This window comes from Cynocephalus volans, chromosome 4, assembly GCF_027409185.1.
Source record: "Cynocephalus volans isolate mCynVol1 chromosome 4, mCynVol1.pri, whole genome shotgun sequence".
Classification (NCBI taxonomy): Eukaryota; Metazoa; Chordata; class Mammalia; order Dermoptera; family Cynocephalidae; genus Cynocephalus; species Cynocephalus volans.
Window position 1 is genome coordinate 125,624,743 of NC_084463.1, and position 15,467 is coordinate 125,640,209.

Here is a 15,467-nt window from a genome sequence, read left to right on the forward strand (position 1 = left end):
GATTTGGGAAAAATACTAAAGGTATAGAGGGTAGAAACTTTCTGATAGTTAAACTTTTTTGACCAACTCCCAAACCAAACTATTTAGATGCTATCTCTCAGAAAGTGTCTTCCACCATAAACCATAAAGAATATTTCCATTGTAGAGCTCATCTTTCATGATTCTAGAAGCTACTCTATTTCTCTAAAATGTTTGTACATTTTTTACTATTTCCCCATATTTGATTTTCTTTTTCCTATCAATCCTCTTTTCCTCAAGCTGAATTATCGTTTATAATTTTGATTCTGCTTTCAACTTCTTATCTAAGTCCTGTGTCATTAACTACCAATGGAACTTGGCCATGTTAGTCTTTTTAGTCAAAGATTTTTCATGCCTGTTCCAGAACAGTGCTGGCCATAGCATATTTTCTTCATTGTTCATACTGTTGGAATGATAATATTTTCCCTGCCTCAGCAATAGTTTATAAAGGCATGTGGAGCAGAGAGTCAGTTTTCCTTGTTTGTTCAATTATAATAACTACTTGTGAGTAAAACACGTCACTTTTAGTTCAGAATAGTTTACATTATAACAACAATTGATTTGTAAACATATATATATATATATAACTATATATTTATAAAGCTTGCAACATATATGTGTGTGTGTGTGTGTGTGTGTGTGTGTATTACTTTCTTAAAGAGTGGTGAGCCAAGGAAGTAAAAATGCTTTAAATATGCCATTTCTCATGGCTAGCACATGACCACAATAAAAATCCTCAATCAGTCACAGCTGTCTTTCCACCAAGAAGAGATTCAGCCCACATCCTTTCCAGTGATCCTGCCTAGATATTTCAATACCTAAGTTAATAATACAGGGTAATAAATACTCACCTGAATGAATAAATGATAGATTAGAACAAACCATCAAATAACTAATCTAAAGCATATCTAGTTTGGATCCCTAAACTGAAGGATGGCTTTTGCTAAGTTATTCTTTGACAAGTCATCAATGGGCACCTCCTGGTAGTCATCAGTGGTGCATAGACTAAGGGTCAGAAAATTAATAAAGGTGATATCCTAAATTATATTTTCTTAGGTGACCAGGACAACCTTCTGCACAGCTACTCAGAGGGACCAAAAGCTTCTCCTCAAATAATATAATACCAGCCCTCTCAATAGCTAACTTTTTATCATTTTGCTTTTCAACTGATCACCTGCTCATATTGTGAAATTCAATCTTTTGTGTTTCTCAAGCTATGCATTTTATTTTGTCACCATTTTCAGAAAAATCAACTTTTAGTCTCTACAATCACAGTCATCTTTTTTAAATTTTTATTTATTTTATTTTTTCCTGATTCATTTTTTATTGAAACATAATTGATATATTTGTGGGGTATGGACTTGACTGTCGATACTTGTGTAAAATATGTGATCATTAAATCAGGATAATTCGCTTATTCATCATTACAGTCATCTTTCAATAAGCAGTAAGACTACAGTCTCACAATCCTGACCCAGGAAATATTATTTAGGATTAACTTCCTTCCAGTTAAAACATTCTTCAGATGAGCTGCCCAGTGGAATAAAGTTGCATTTCCTGACAGTCCTTAGCTCCACCCAGCTGATCTCTTGTATGCAGTAATGTGAATGAGAACTTCTAGTACCAACTTACTGAAAGCATCTCTCTGCAGCCTTGCCTATGTGTTCACTTAGCCCATTTCAACTTTTCACTGCATCATCTCTGAGATGGGGTGTGTGCTGCTACCATTTAAAGGCACAAGATATCTTCAAGAAAAACAACTCTCTAATCCATCATCTTACTGAAGTTCTTTGGCCAGGGAAGACGTGAATACAGAAAGCTTCTTAGAGTCAGCTCTACATGTTTATTTTCTTTGGATTTCCAAGTGAAAATAATTAGAGGAAAGCCTGGAGTTACTACTGATTATAATACAGTTTTTTTTTCCTATAATCTCTAACACTTCAATAGTGTGAACTTTGCTTTACATAATTCTTTGAAAATTTTGCAATGTCAACTGTGATATTTGAATTGGATGATCTTTCTCCTGAAGGCTTCAGACATGAGAATGCTTCCAGCTCAGATTTTACTATAACCTGTTTGACTGAACTCTCTGATGATTCAAGTCAATTGAAACTTCAGTATTCCCATTCTGTCCCTGCTGGTAAGCTAACCTTTAGATTGATGTGTTTGGGTATCTTAACTTACATCTGTACTTATGTAATGTTTGATGTGTGAAAAATACATGTTGATGCATCTACTTTGTGGTGGTATAGCTGATGCCAATTTTAGTTTCTTCAGTTATTTTTTCTTTCAAAATGAATAAATAGATTTTTGCGAAAAGAACAGAGGACTGAGGGTTTTGCTTATAGAGCAAAATGCCAGAAAACAAATTCAATGAACTCAGATAAATGTTAATTGTGAAATAATTTTTTTTTCTCTTAATGCTCAGGCCTATCAAATATTAGTTTTGTTTCGGGTGACCAATGAAATCAGGGATATTACCCATAAACTGCAGAGAAAAAGTCCTAACATCTTTCATTCATCTCTTTTATCTCTGATACCTTTTACATAATTATATAAGGGATAATATACATACTTTACCTTTTCATTAAAAACAAGAGAATATTCTTTCTGGTTACATAATTTTATGATCTTAGATTCTATATGAGCTGACAATGGTAATAGAATTCAATGTGAAGATTTTGGGGGGGGTTTTGTATTAAAAAATTCTGAGGATTTGGTTTAGAGTGAACAGCTCTGAGAAGTCAATAATGAATTAATAGTGCTTTGCAGAAAAATTTGTATAATAAATAAATATGTTAATGTTGTTCTAAAGTAAAACTGAATTATGATTTATTTGTTTGTCTTTCCTCATAAAAGAAGTCATAGTGTGCATGTAAAAGCAAAGTCTTTATTGCTCTGGATGTTACTGGACACTGAATTTTTGTCCAATGAAGAATACTTGTAGAAATAATGAATTCCATTTTGCAACCAAAGGATTTTTCTAAGAATGTTGTCATACTTTACTATGGTTTGTTTGAAAAGAAGTTTTGTGACCCCCCTGATCAATTGCTGATTTTGCTATTCACAGATTCTTTTCTGTATTATATGAGTTGTTTTACAGTTTAGGCAGTTATATAATCAGGACATAATTTTGTAAATGTTTTTCCAATGGTAAGAAAGGAGATGATATGCTGTTATTTTTTGTCTTAAGTTAAGAGTATTTCATTGAAGTGGGGAAGCCAATTCTTTAAAAAATGTACACAGCTTTATATGGTAGACTTGGATGGGGAAAAAGAGGTTTATAAACAAAGTATTGGATAGTTTAATGATAGTTTAAACATCTATGCTCTTTCTACTATTTTCTCTCTTTTTTTTTTTTTTTTTTTTGTCTTCTAGTCATCTTTGTCAGAGGTAGCAAATTCAGTTAAATTCATCCATTGTCTCAATGCAGTTGACCTGTGCATTTCTAGCTTTGGTATAATCTCTTCTCTAGAGCTGCATACTATAAAGAGCCTGGAAGACACTTCCACCTCATTATCCAGGCAGTGTCTCAAATTCGCTTTTCTGCTGAACTCCCTAAAAATGCCTCTGTCTTTCTGCATTCTCATTTTTGTCAATGGCCCCTAAGTTATCTCAAATACCCCTCAACATTTTTTGCAATAGAATGTATGTGTGTATTGTATGTATATTACTTTAATATTTTTCTTCTCTGCCACTTTGCCCACCACAATAACCCCAGTACCCAATAAAGAACCTGGCAATAAAATGTTCTTAAAAATATTTTGACTCACTCACTGCCTGGTTGAGGAACTGAAGGACTGACCACCTTCATTTCCCCTGGTGCAGGCACCTGTATAGTCTCTTAATTAATCTCACCTCCTCCAGGTTTTCTATAACAAGCATCTTGCCCACTGACTGCCAAAAAATCTTCTCTGAAGCACAAGTCTGATTCACTACCATTTTTGTTCACAATTTCTGTAATGCTGTGTGACCTGTGTGATAAACCTGGTGCTCTAGGATCTAAACTATCTGGCTTTTCTCAAGTTTTTCAAGCCTCATGTAACATACACATATTCTACAAGAAAGATTTACACTTTTCAATCACTGTGTAAGTTATTCTTTCAAGATATTTCTAATAATTTTCTCCCACCTCCACTTATTAAGATCTCACTGAGATCAAATGCTGTCTTCTTCCCAAATTCCTATGGTCACCTCTCTGTATAATGGGATATTTTCTACTGCTAAATATTTATAAAATATTTGTCCTATATATGAAAATGTTTATATTACAATTTTTGTTATAACTGCATATGTTCATGACTCCTCTCTTATTAGAGCATGTTTCTCGCGGCTAATCAAGGTATACATGTATTTTATTTGCAAAATACTATGTGGAGATTATCACACAATTTACTTCCTAATGATACCTTTATTGAGGATAGTACCAATGTAGAAGTTGTCCTTCATATGAAACTTTCATGCAGCATCCAACATTCCAGAATCTGCTTTGTATGCTAGATCTTTTTGTCCTGTTTCTAACAGGATCAAGTTTTACTCATTCATTCAAAATATATTTACTGAATACTTTGGACTGGGAGTTAGTGGATGAAATATATTATATCAAGTATATATGAATATGTTATATATTATATGAAATATATATATATATATCCATATAAAAATGAAAATAAGGTGATAGTAGAATTTGGAGAAGGGGTCTAGTCCTTTTAATCTTAATTGTGTGGCAGTATGTTATTAACATGCACATGCACATGTTTCTAGCATAGAAAAACAAAATGTAACAGATGAATGTTTGTCAATAGAAACTTGAGCAGGTATGTATAAAAAGAAATGTTTCATTTTCCAAAAATAACCAGTATTTACACCTTTCATTTACATCATAACTTATAGATAACTCATACCTACACAACCTCAACAGTTCTCACAAAACGTTTATGAAGTAGTGCTCATTTATCTTAAGCTCAGTTGAAGCAGAATTCAAATCTCAGAGAAGTACTGCAATTGGAACAATGTCACACATAGACAGCAAGAGTGTTTGTGTGTGGGGGGGGGGTGCTTGTGCCTGGGAGGGGGGCGGGTACAGCCTGGAAAGGAAATTTGAAGAGCTCAATCTGTTTTATGTCTCTAGATCCACTGTTAGTTTTACTCTCCAACACTACTTGCAAATTAAATTTAACAATAGTTTCTTGGGGAAAAACGCTTCTTTGTATTTCAGAAACAGATTTAATCAGTATTCAGTAATCAGTAATGAGAATATGAATGTCCTCTTTGCATTCTGAAGTATATTTCAAATGACTTTTGCGACTATAAACATTTTATCATCATGATAATTATGGTCATCATAATCACCATTGTGATATTCAGGATAAGCGCAATAGCATTTTGTATGTATTAGGGCATCTCTAAATTACATACATGTATATATAATATATTATATTTAATTATATATTATATTTAATATTATACATACATACTTATTTAATTGCCCAAGTTCATCTCTGTGAGGAGTTAGCTAATATTATTATTCTTATATGGAAACACAGAAGCACAGCAGAATAATTTTTCTAGACCACACAGGTAATAAATGATAAAGCATATTTTCAAACCCATGCAATCTAGTTTAGAGTTTAATTTTCTTTAGATGTTGTACTGATCACGTAATTCTTCAATGAGGATATTAAGAAATTTTTAATGGAGTAATGAATCATTTTCCCCTGTGATACAATGGAACACATGTTTGACACATGTGACACTGTTTCTTACGTTCAACATGAACAACACATAAACACAAATAGTAATTACCATTCATTCATGAACATTTATAAAACTCTAAACATCTTTAATTTCTACTGGGCATCTATCATTCATGAAAAAAATTTCTGAACTTTATTATATCTTTGACTTCTATAGTTTTCTGGTTATTGGCTCTACTTGAAGCTTAGAAGCTCCAAAATTAGGAAACGGAACATAGACTGATGTTACATTCACCATAATATAGCAGAAAGAAGATAAGACTGGTCCTTTCTGAAGCAGAACTGGGTACAATTTTAAAGAATGTCTTCTCCCCTTGTCTGCAGTGTGTACCTCGATGGATGTCTAGTTCTTGGTCAGACAGACTTACTGCTCAGTCTTTACATCTGTATTCTGTGTCCTTGATGCTTCTGAATGCTAGTTTTCATGACAGACCCTCAGGAACTCCCACCTATCATTTCTATCTTTCACTAATTATTGTTCTTCTAGTCCTAAACGAACCTGTTGCTTCATGATACAGACATGACATTCCTTTAATATTTAAGCACCACAGTACAATTAGATAGTAACCTCCTAAGAAAAAATATTAATTCGTTTTTTTTAAAAAGTTGTGTAGCCAAAATTATGAGGACAAGCCCATGATAATAAACTTCAAACTGGACCAAGGGACTATGTATTTAAGCAATATAGATAAAACTTACATAAATACAAGTACTGATATAAATTGTCCATAGTAGTGATAAGTACGCAATGCTAATTCCCAAGAGTTCTAGATCATTTTGTCCTTCATTTATTTTTCCTTCTAAAATGGACATGTCTCACTGCTAGTCATATATCTTCCAGTGTGTTAATGTATACCATAACTTTTTTTCTAGAGTTTTACAATGTAGTCTAGAATATTCAAGAATGCATGTAGTTTAAATTTTTAAAAGTCTGTTTATTTGATTTGATTTAGAATTTCACATAACTAACAGACTCTAAAACCTTTTTACATAGAATATTTTCTAACACCCTACAAGATATGCATTGGATTTTGGTTTTAAAGAAATAAATTATGTAACTCTGATAGAAATTAGAGAATTTGAACAAAAAGTCAGGATAAGGTCCTGCTCAGTCACCAACAATCTATATCACCTAAGGCAAGGATTTCACATGCCTACTGAGACATCTTCCCCATGTCTAAGTGAGATTGGTTGAACCTGAAGGCATCTTACAGGTATAAAAAAGCTTCATGAAAATAATTAGATTTAGAACATTTTCAATGTGCAACATTAAGATAGATGAAGCCAAGAACATAAAGACGAATAAAGACAAAGCTTCTGTACATATGCAATTTATAATGTAACAATAATAGCATTTGCAAAGACTTTTATAATTTACAAATCTCTTTTACATTTGATTCTCACAACCACCCTGTAGGTCAAGTCACCGTATTACGCTCCTTTTTACAAATGAGGAAACTGCACACCTAAGAGTAAAAGTAACATTTTCATAAGTGGTAGACCAAGGACTTAGGTCTAGATTTTCTCCAATTCCAAATATTCTTACCACTACACTGCTATTACTGCTTTACATGCCATATGGCAATAATGAAGAAAAACAAGATTAACAGCATCTACTATTGTAATTACTATGCCGAGTTCTTGACATTCTAATCTTGTTTATCTTTCCCATTAATGTTTTGAGGCAAGGAGAGTCTAAATATTATTATAATTATCCATCATATTTTAAATATAGATTTGTAAATCATTAATTGACATAGTCATTTGCTATTTTCAATTCAGAAAGGTTGAGTTGATATCTTTAAAGAAAGCATTCACTTGATAATCTAGAAAAGATTACTTGGCCTAAAGAAAAATAAGTGTTAACACTCTGATTTTAAATAGCAACTGTATCAATTTTGAATGTGCCCTACCTATTTGTTGAGACACTTAAAGAATTGTTTAACATCATTAATTATATTTTCCTATCTAAATTAACTTTTTTCAATTCAAAGGGTTATAGTAAACAAATCCAAAACTCTTGACTAGCTAGTACTGAATACTAGAAGTTGAGTTAAAGATTATATCTTTAAAGATTACCTTTAACTCTTTTCCATAAGAGAGTAGTTTCCTTCTCTAAATTCCTATTCTAAAAAATATCAGAAAATATTAGTAAAGTGTTGGTTTGTTATAGATTCATAACGCTTTGAAATTATCTATTTCTCATTAGAATGAAACATGGTCCTATCACTCAGGAAATTTCAAGGATCTTTGGGGCTCTGTGTTGAGGACTGGGGACAAAGACCAAATATATATTTTTTATTATGCCACAACTTTTAAGGATACGCAAGGAAACCCAAACAGCAGACTCTGTTTTCTGACGCTAGGGTAGAGAATAAGCATTCAGCTCATTGCAGCCCAGGAAACCACATCTGACCAAAAAGTAAAACACGGACTATTGTGCTAACATATTTTCGTCCGAGTAGAAGAAATTGCAGGTCCTAACTTATGAGATACTTAGATCTATGACCAATTGCCACATGACTAATGGAGTTATAATGTACCATTATCAACTATTTGTATTGATTAGGTGTCTATTCTATGTCCAAAGCAGATATCATCCCTCAAAGATTTCTTGGAATCACATCTCATTGACAGCAGTCTCTCTGCCAGTCTCTGTGATAAATGTAACAAATTTAGAGGATCCAATGACTGCTTGAAATGTACTCTCTAAATCTAGTCATGAAAAAAAAATTTGCACACGTGATTGGAATAGTCACAAGATCATCCTGTCAGTCTCACTACAAGAATAGTGCTTTAGCAAGTTATCTCCCAAAGCCGAAGTATAACCCCTGGACCACTTGTGTTAGGATTACCAGGATACATTCAATACATGAAAATTCTGGGATCCCATTCCAGATGATTTATTAAGTGAACTCTTTGGATATTACCCAAAATCTGAATTTTAGAAATTACTCATGTGATGTTCATAACACATTGAGAACTGATGCTTTGGCCAATGGTTATGATAGGTTAATTGGCAAGGGCTCTCTGCAACAATATCTACATTATGAAACTTTTCCCCTACATAATTTCTGATCACAATAAGCTACACTCAAGTATAGCCCTTTGTCACTAAGCTTTTGTATAATGTTTGTATATTCATTTGGATACTTGATAGAGTATTTCTATTTTGCTTACATCTATATATTACCTTCAGATAGATTCAGATTTAAACCCTCCCAAAAAGGGCTCTTTCTCATTCTTTCATTCTTACTCTCCCTGTATTGAATGCTCACATTACCCATTTCAATGACATTGATAGCAAAAGGAATTGGTTATTTTCTGCATTTAATCTTGAATTTAAATGTTTTAGCTTTTAGATATTATGCTTGGTTTTTGGTGTAATTTCATGGACTAGAGAATAAATTCCCACAGGATAAGAGACATGTTGTATTTCTTTTCCCCCAAAAGGGACCAGCAGAAAGTCTGTGAACAGGAACAAAAGGAGCTGAATTATTTGCTGCTGATATGACTTTACAAAGATGGACCAATTGATAGAAACCTTCACTTCCTCTGTGGCATTTTTAAAATCTAACTCTGATCTCTTTAATGGCTCTGCCTAGGGGCCTTCAACTCATTCTCTCTTAAGAGGAGCAATCTAGGTTCATATAATATGCATATATTTGTAATGCCCTGGTAAAATGAAAAGTTAATGCTAATGTGATGTTGTTCCAGCAACCATCATTGTGTTAAATGCCTGCAGAAAATATTCTACTAGGAATTGATTACATCTATTATAATTCAAAGTGATGAATTAAAAAATGGCCTTTCTGATAATATACAAGGGAATGCTAATGGAAGTATTGATAAGTGGCCATTGCATTACTACATATAACTTGAGTAGAGTTCACTCAACTACATAGAGAGATAAAGATGGAGACAAAGATACAAGTATAGATATATAAATATGTAGCTGTATAGATATCTCCTCTCCAAGATTTCCTGGTATCATGTCTTCCTGATACCAGGTGAAAATTTTTACACATTTTTTTGGAATAGGCATTGGTACCTTGGCTATCCATAACCTTGTGCATAAAGTAAGACTTATGGTGAAATATTTATCATGAGATTCTCAGGTTAGGGTGATGAAATGTGGCCACAAACTTAATTTATAAAATTCTTTCTGGGAAGCAATTGACAAGGACCTCTCTCTAAAGCAGTAAGTGGGTTCTCATTTAAAGTATGAAATCAAGTGTGCTGATAGTAATATATAACCAATTATAGAAAATGCACTGCACTGAAGCTTGCAAGTATTATTCTCTTTAACAGCACAATGGATTCAAGATTCTTTTTATAGTTAATCAATCTCACCCTAATTTCAACTTTTTTAAATTTAATTGAAACATATTTATGGGGTACAAAGTTGACTATGAGTATTTTTGTACAATATGTGATGATCAAATCAGTATTGTTAGCAATGAGGGGTTTTTTTGTGGGGGGGGGGTTAAAATATATTTTAATGAAAACCCTTTCTCACCATCTTTAAATAGATATGATTTGCACTTTTTAATTTGAAGCTGCTCTGGTATTAGGACTCAATTGCCTCCTGCTCCACAGGTTTCAGATGCTACTTCCTACTAATTCCCCAGTGCTCTTGAGGCAAGTGGCAAACCTGTCCTCTTCTGTTGGAAATCCTTGTGACAACTTCAGGGGCTTGATTCTTATCAAATGTTTAACCACTTTCAGTTTTGCATTCACTGAAAGAATATTCTTGTGAACTTGAGGAGTATGTGCTTTTTCTAATCCAAGCATCTGCATTCTATCTTTTTCCCAGTATGGACATCTTTTTTGTTTTTTATTCTGGCAACAATATGCAGTTGATGAGGGGGGCTGTGGATCCCCAACATATTTTTCATGATCTGTAGGTGAAGGAGTCTACAACCTCCCAACCCTATTCCCAACAAAATTCTTCTACATCTAGAAATAGCTGGCACACACCCATAAGTGAAAATTTATTATGTCCAAGTAAAATTATGGCTATCACTTTTATGGATTTAATTTTTTTTAATTTCTCAGAAAAAGAAATAATTTTACTCCAGGAAAGAGCGTGATTCAGGGAAGGCAAAGACACTGGGAAAAACTGAGGTTCCACCCACTTTTTAAAGGCTGGAGTTCACATAAAGGAAAGAGAAGACAAATAATGGTAGCTATAGGGGCAGCATAAGGCTAACCACAGGAGAAGAGAGAAAGATATCTGTATATAAACTATAACAACAATAACAAAACTACGGAAGCAAGAGGGAGAAAATTGTACAATGGAAAAATAATTATGAATCAGGGTCAGTAGTAGCAGACTGGCAAACTTTTTCTGATTATTTAAATATAGAGAGATTTGTTAAGAATATTTTTACAACTCTCAGAATCATTGCCTCATGTTGAGAAACAGGCTCTAGGTTAAGTTTTTAGGGACAAAAAAATTGTTAAACATGCTGATGATGCAGTATGGAAAGGGAGACGTGGGTGCAGCTGATTCCAGAGTCATGCTGCTTTTGTTGAGATTACAAAGTTGCTACCTCTGTTTTGATCCCAGATCATACTGAAAAATCACTAATTGAACAGGAAAAGGACACCATAATAACTGTTCAGTCCATTCCTATGCCATGATTGTTTTTTGCTTGGGAAACTGCTCAATCCTTTGGCCTAAAAAGTAGTATGACCCTCACACAAGACTCATTGGCTGGGAGTAGACAATGGAAGGATTGCTCCAGAGAAAGTGACTCTAGACCTTGTTTGAAAAGCAAGGGACTTAGATAAGATACTCTCAGAACCTCTTTCAAAGACTCACTATCTTAACTTTTTAATAGACATTTGATCAAAAATTAATAAAGGTCTTTATTGGGGGTATCCATAAAATCCTCCAAACCACTATACATTCTAAATGTTTACTGCTTAATATAAATTTGCACACTTGGGAAACTAGTCATTGGCTTCTGATTCTTCAAGTTCCTATGGCTATGATCTGACCCAATACTCTTGGGCCTTTTTCAAAGCTCATTGTGTTGTGTGACTTGGAACTACTTTTCATTTCTTTAAAAATGTTGTAGAAGCTATTGCTGTCCCATGAGTCTGTCATGGTGGTTCCTATTATTGGTAGTGTTATTTTGCCTATTTTTAGACAACCCAATGAACTACCTACATTTCCCACATTTGTATCTTACTTTCACATTCTCATATTTCAGCTTTAATCTTGCTTGCCCTTTGCTTTTTGTTGGTCTGTAATTTGAGTTCTCAAAAGCTAAATATATTTGTTTATATTCTCAAAAAATTCTATCCAGAAGGTTCTTGTTTCACTTGATGAGTAAAAATATAAATGGCAATGTTAATCTTAGATTTAATATGCTCATTTTCTACTTTTTGTAAGTAAACACAAAAGTCTATGGCATTTATTTTTGTGCTTTTCTGAGCTACATATTGTAATAGAACACTGACGGGCTGGTATAGAATTAGGAGTTGCCTACCTAAAAATGGAGCCTATCAGATAATCCAGCATTCCCATCTAAATTAAAATTATTGTTCCTAATAGACTGCAATAGAGTGGTAGTTGCTTAGTCTCTACACTTTAGCATTTAGAGTTTGCTCTGCTACTTATTAGTTACATAACTTCAGAAAATTCAGTGATTCTCTATGTGTTTCTATTTCCTCATGTACATTAAGGGTGTAAAAATCCCTACCTCATAGAGTAGTGAAGAATATTAAATGAGAGAATGCCAAAAAAAAAAAAAAAACATTTAGCACAATGCCTGTAACTGATATTCAGTATATGATATTATTCTGAGTACATTACATAGGGGAGATTGCATACTATAACCATATTCTTGGAGGTGGTGATTGACCATGTTCTGGAGATTACAATTTATACAGGGCAAACTGCAAAATTTATGTAATGCAAATGGAGTCTCTCAAACTGAGGCTCAATTATTCTCAGGAATATCGAGCAATATGTATAGAATACATATCATAAACTTCAGGAGCATTTATTTTACTTCATCAATAATTATATTCATTTTAAACATTAAAATAAGGAAGGATTTGGTAGGGATTGTCACAAATATCGGGATTCATATTTATGATAAAATGCCAGTCTTCAAGGAAAGTTCCTGTTAGCCGATAGACATCTGTGGATATTCACTCTCCTCTCCCAACATAGGTTCTTCTAAAAGAAAGTCTGCAAAGCAGTGGAAAGGAAACAAAAAGGTGTAGGCTGCTTGAGTATTGATGCTCCTTGATGAGGGCACATTCTCAGTGATTTTTATGAGGTCAGTAATTTGTCTTGAATCCAGTGAGGCTGTGTTAATTTTAGGCATTGGCACCATGAAATGGTGTTCTCTTAGGACATTATGGTTCTTTGCAAAGCAGTTGGAAGATTTTACTTTACTTCAGTGATACTAAAAAAAGGAAACTCAAGCTTTTTTCATTGTTAGAAATTAAATTTCTCTATTTTGTTCCCACTCTAGATGAAAGTAGCCAGAGGAAAGATCTTTGTGTGCATCTTTAAGAGGTATCTAGCTTTTAGAAATGAGATTTCTTCTCCGAATTATGAATGAGGCATTAAAGGAGAAAACAAAGATTTCACTGACAATCATGCATTAACTGGATCAGCATGACAAAGCTGAACTTGTATTTGGACAGTGCTAGATTTATAGCTTCTTTTATATGAGAATATGAGTCAAGCCAAGAAAATTTAAGTTGCTTATCTAACATCACATGGATAATTAGATCTAGAGGTCAGTCTATAATTCTGTACATATACACTGGATTGTTGGAACCCTCAGGTATCTTCTAACTCCCTAGGGTCATCATGATATAATATAATAGACATTGCATAGACTTTGTCAAAAGACGGCTATGGCGATTACTCAGACACATGATGGACTTTAGAATTTGCTCATGTTACTTAATACTTCTCTGCATCTTCTCAGTGGAAAATCTACTTTGCAGAGTTGACTATGGGATTGAGAAAATGTGAAAATGTGAAAAATTCCTTGTGCAGGGAAGGGGCATAGAATACATATTTAATGGGTGTGATATGTTTCCCCATTCATTTTTTCCAATGTTCTGCATCCTTATCTTACTCTCTTGTGATTTCTCAACCCCCAAACTGCTAGGCCATTCATATGAATTACGGTGAGGACAGGGATATATAGTGAATATAAAATCAAAAAGCATCCAACAAATACTCAGATCACTGTGAGTTTCTTAATTCTTGCAGCTACTTGACTTTTAGACCAGTCTTTCTTGAGAGTAATTTATGGTTAATTTTAAAAAGACAAAGATCAGGAAGTATTGGACTGACTATCTTTGGTAATATAAGAATCCTGATCTCATCATTTGTTGGTTTATTTTCCACTAACATTAAAAAAAAAAAAAAAGAAAAATCTTTCCTCTTTATCGGTCCTGCAGATATTTTCTTCAGAACTCTTATCTGATTCCATAGCAGATAAGCACGACCCACCATTTCCACTGAATAGCTGTCTCCAGCTAGTGAAATTTCAGAATTCATGCTCCATTTCCAAGTCCAAGTTTGGAGAAAACTTTCAAAGCAAAAGCATTTACAGAAGTGGTTAATTTTGTAGCCGAGCCAAAAGAGTGGGTTTGGGAAATCACCCAGCTTCCACATAATTTCTTTTTTTTTTTTTTTTTTTTTGTCTTTTTCTTTTTCATGACCGGTATTCAGCCAGTGAGTGCACCGGCCATTCCTATATAGGATCCAAACCCGCGGGTGGGGCGTCGCTGCGCTCCCAGCGCCGCACTCTCCCGAGTGCACCACGGGCTCGGCTCCTTCCACATAATTTCTGATGAACAATGAGAATATCTACAGAGAGTCTGGTCATTTTTTCATCTTGTTTTGCCTTGGAAATCAAATGAAACTATTTTAAAATTTTACCTCATATCTTTATTATAGCGATGCATTAAAACATTAATTAAAACAAACGAGTTCTGCTAGCTCCATAAAATGCATATGCAAGCATTTATAAATTCGAATTAAAATCAACCATTTTATCCCAGAGAAGTGGTGAGGAGAATAAGAATTAGTGAAAATTCCAGAGTATAAAGTGTTTATTATTTACAAGTCAACAATATAATGTGGGACCTACTTAAATGCAAGACATTGTTCAAGGATAGGCTTTCATTAAAGGAAGAATAAAGCACGGCTCCTGCTTTTAGTGAGTATTAGAGAAGACATTCACTCTTTCCATTAATACTTATGGAGTAGCTATATGCAATGTGCTTTGATACACACACATGTGTACATGCATGAGTACGTGTGTATGTGTATGTGCATACTGCCTAAGCTGGTAACAAGACTATTATCCAAGAAATCACTGGCATACCTGGCTCCTTCCCACCCATGAGGGTCCAGCAGTCATAACGATCATCCTTTCAGCCTTAGCCCCGTACTTTCATCTCACCCTGAGGAGGTTGGTATTAGGATCTACAGTTGCAGATGGTTACAAAGAAGGAGAAGGCAACAGAGAACAAAATATATTCTGCACGGAGGGTTTTGCAATATTGACACTGTGTGGATATGCCCATGTCAGTTTAATTTTAGACTTTAGTTTCTGAAAGCTGAACTAGAGAAGTATTACATCTAGGGCTTAACAATCCATGCTTTTGTGTTACAATATCTCTTTATTTTTATCAGCCTTCCCC

General features: G+C 33.9%; 1 protein-coding gene across 1 annotated transcript in view; it reads left to right on the forward strand.

Annotated features, from left to right (window-relative positions):
- The first annotated feature begins 2,004 nt into the window (after positions 1-2,004).
- Positions 2,005-15,467, forward strand: part of ANO3 (anoctamin 3) — a 409,115-nt gene continuing 395,652 nt past the window's right edge. Inside the window, exon 1 of the mRNA XM_063094283.1 lies at positions 2,005-2,158. Coding sequence (XP_062950353.1) covers positions 2,005-2,158 — 154 coding nt within the window. The remainder of the gene's footprint in view (positions 2,159-15,467) is intronic.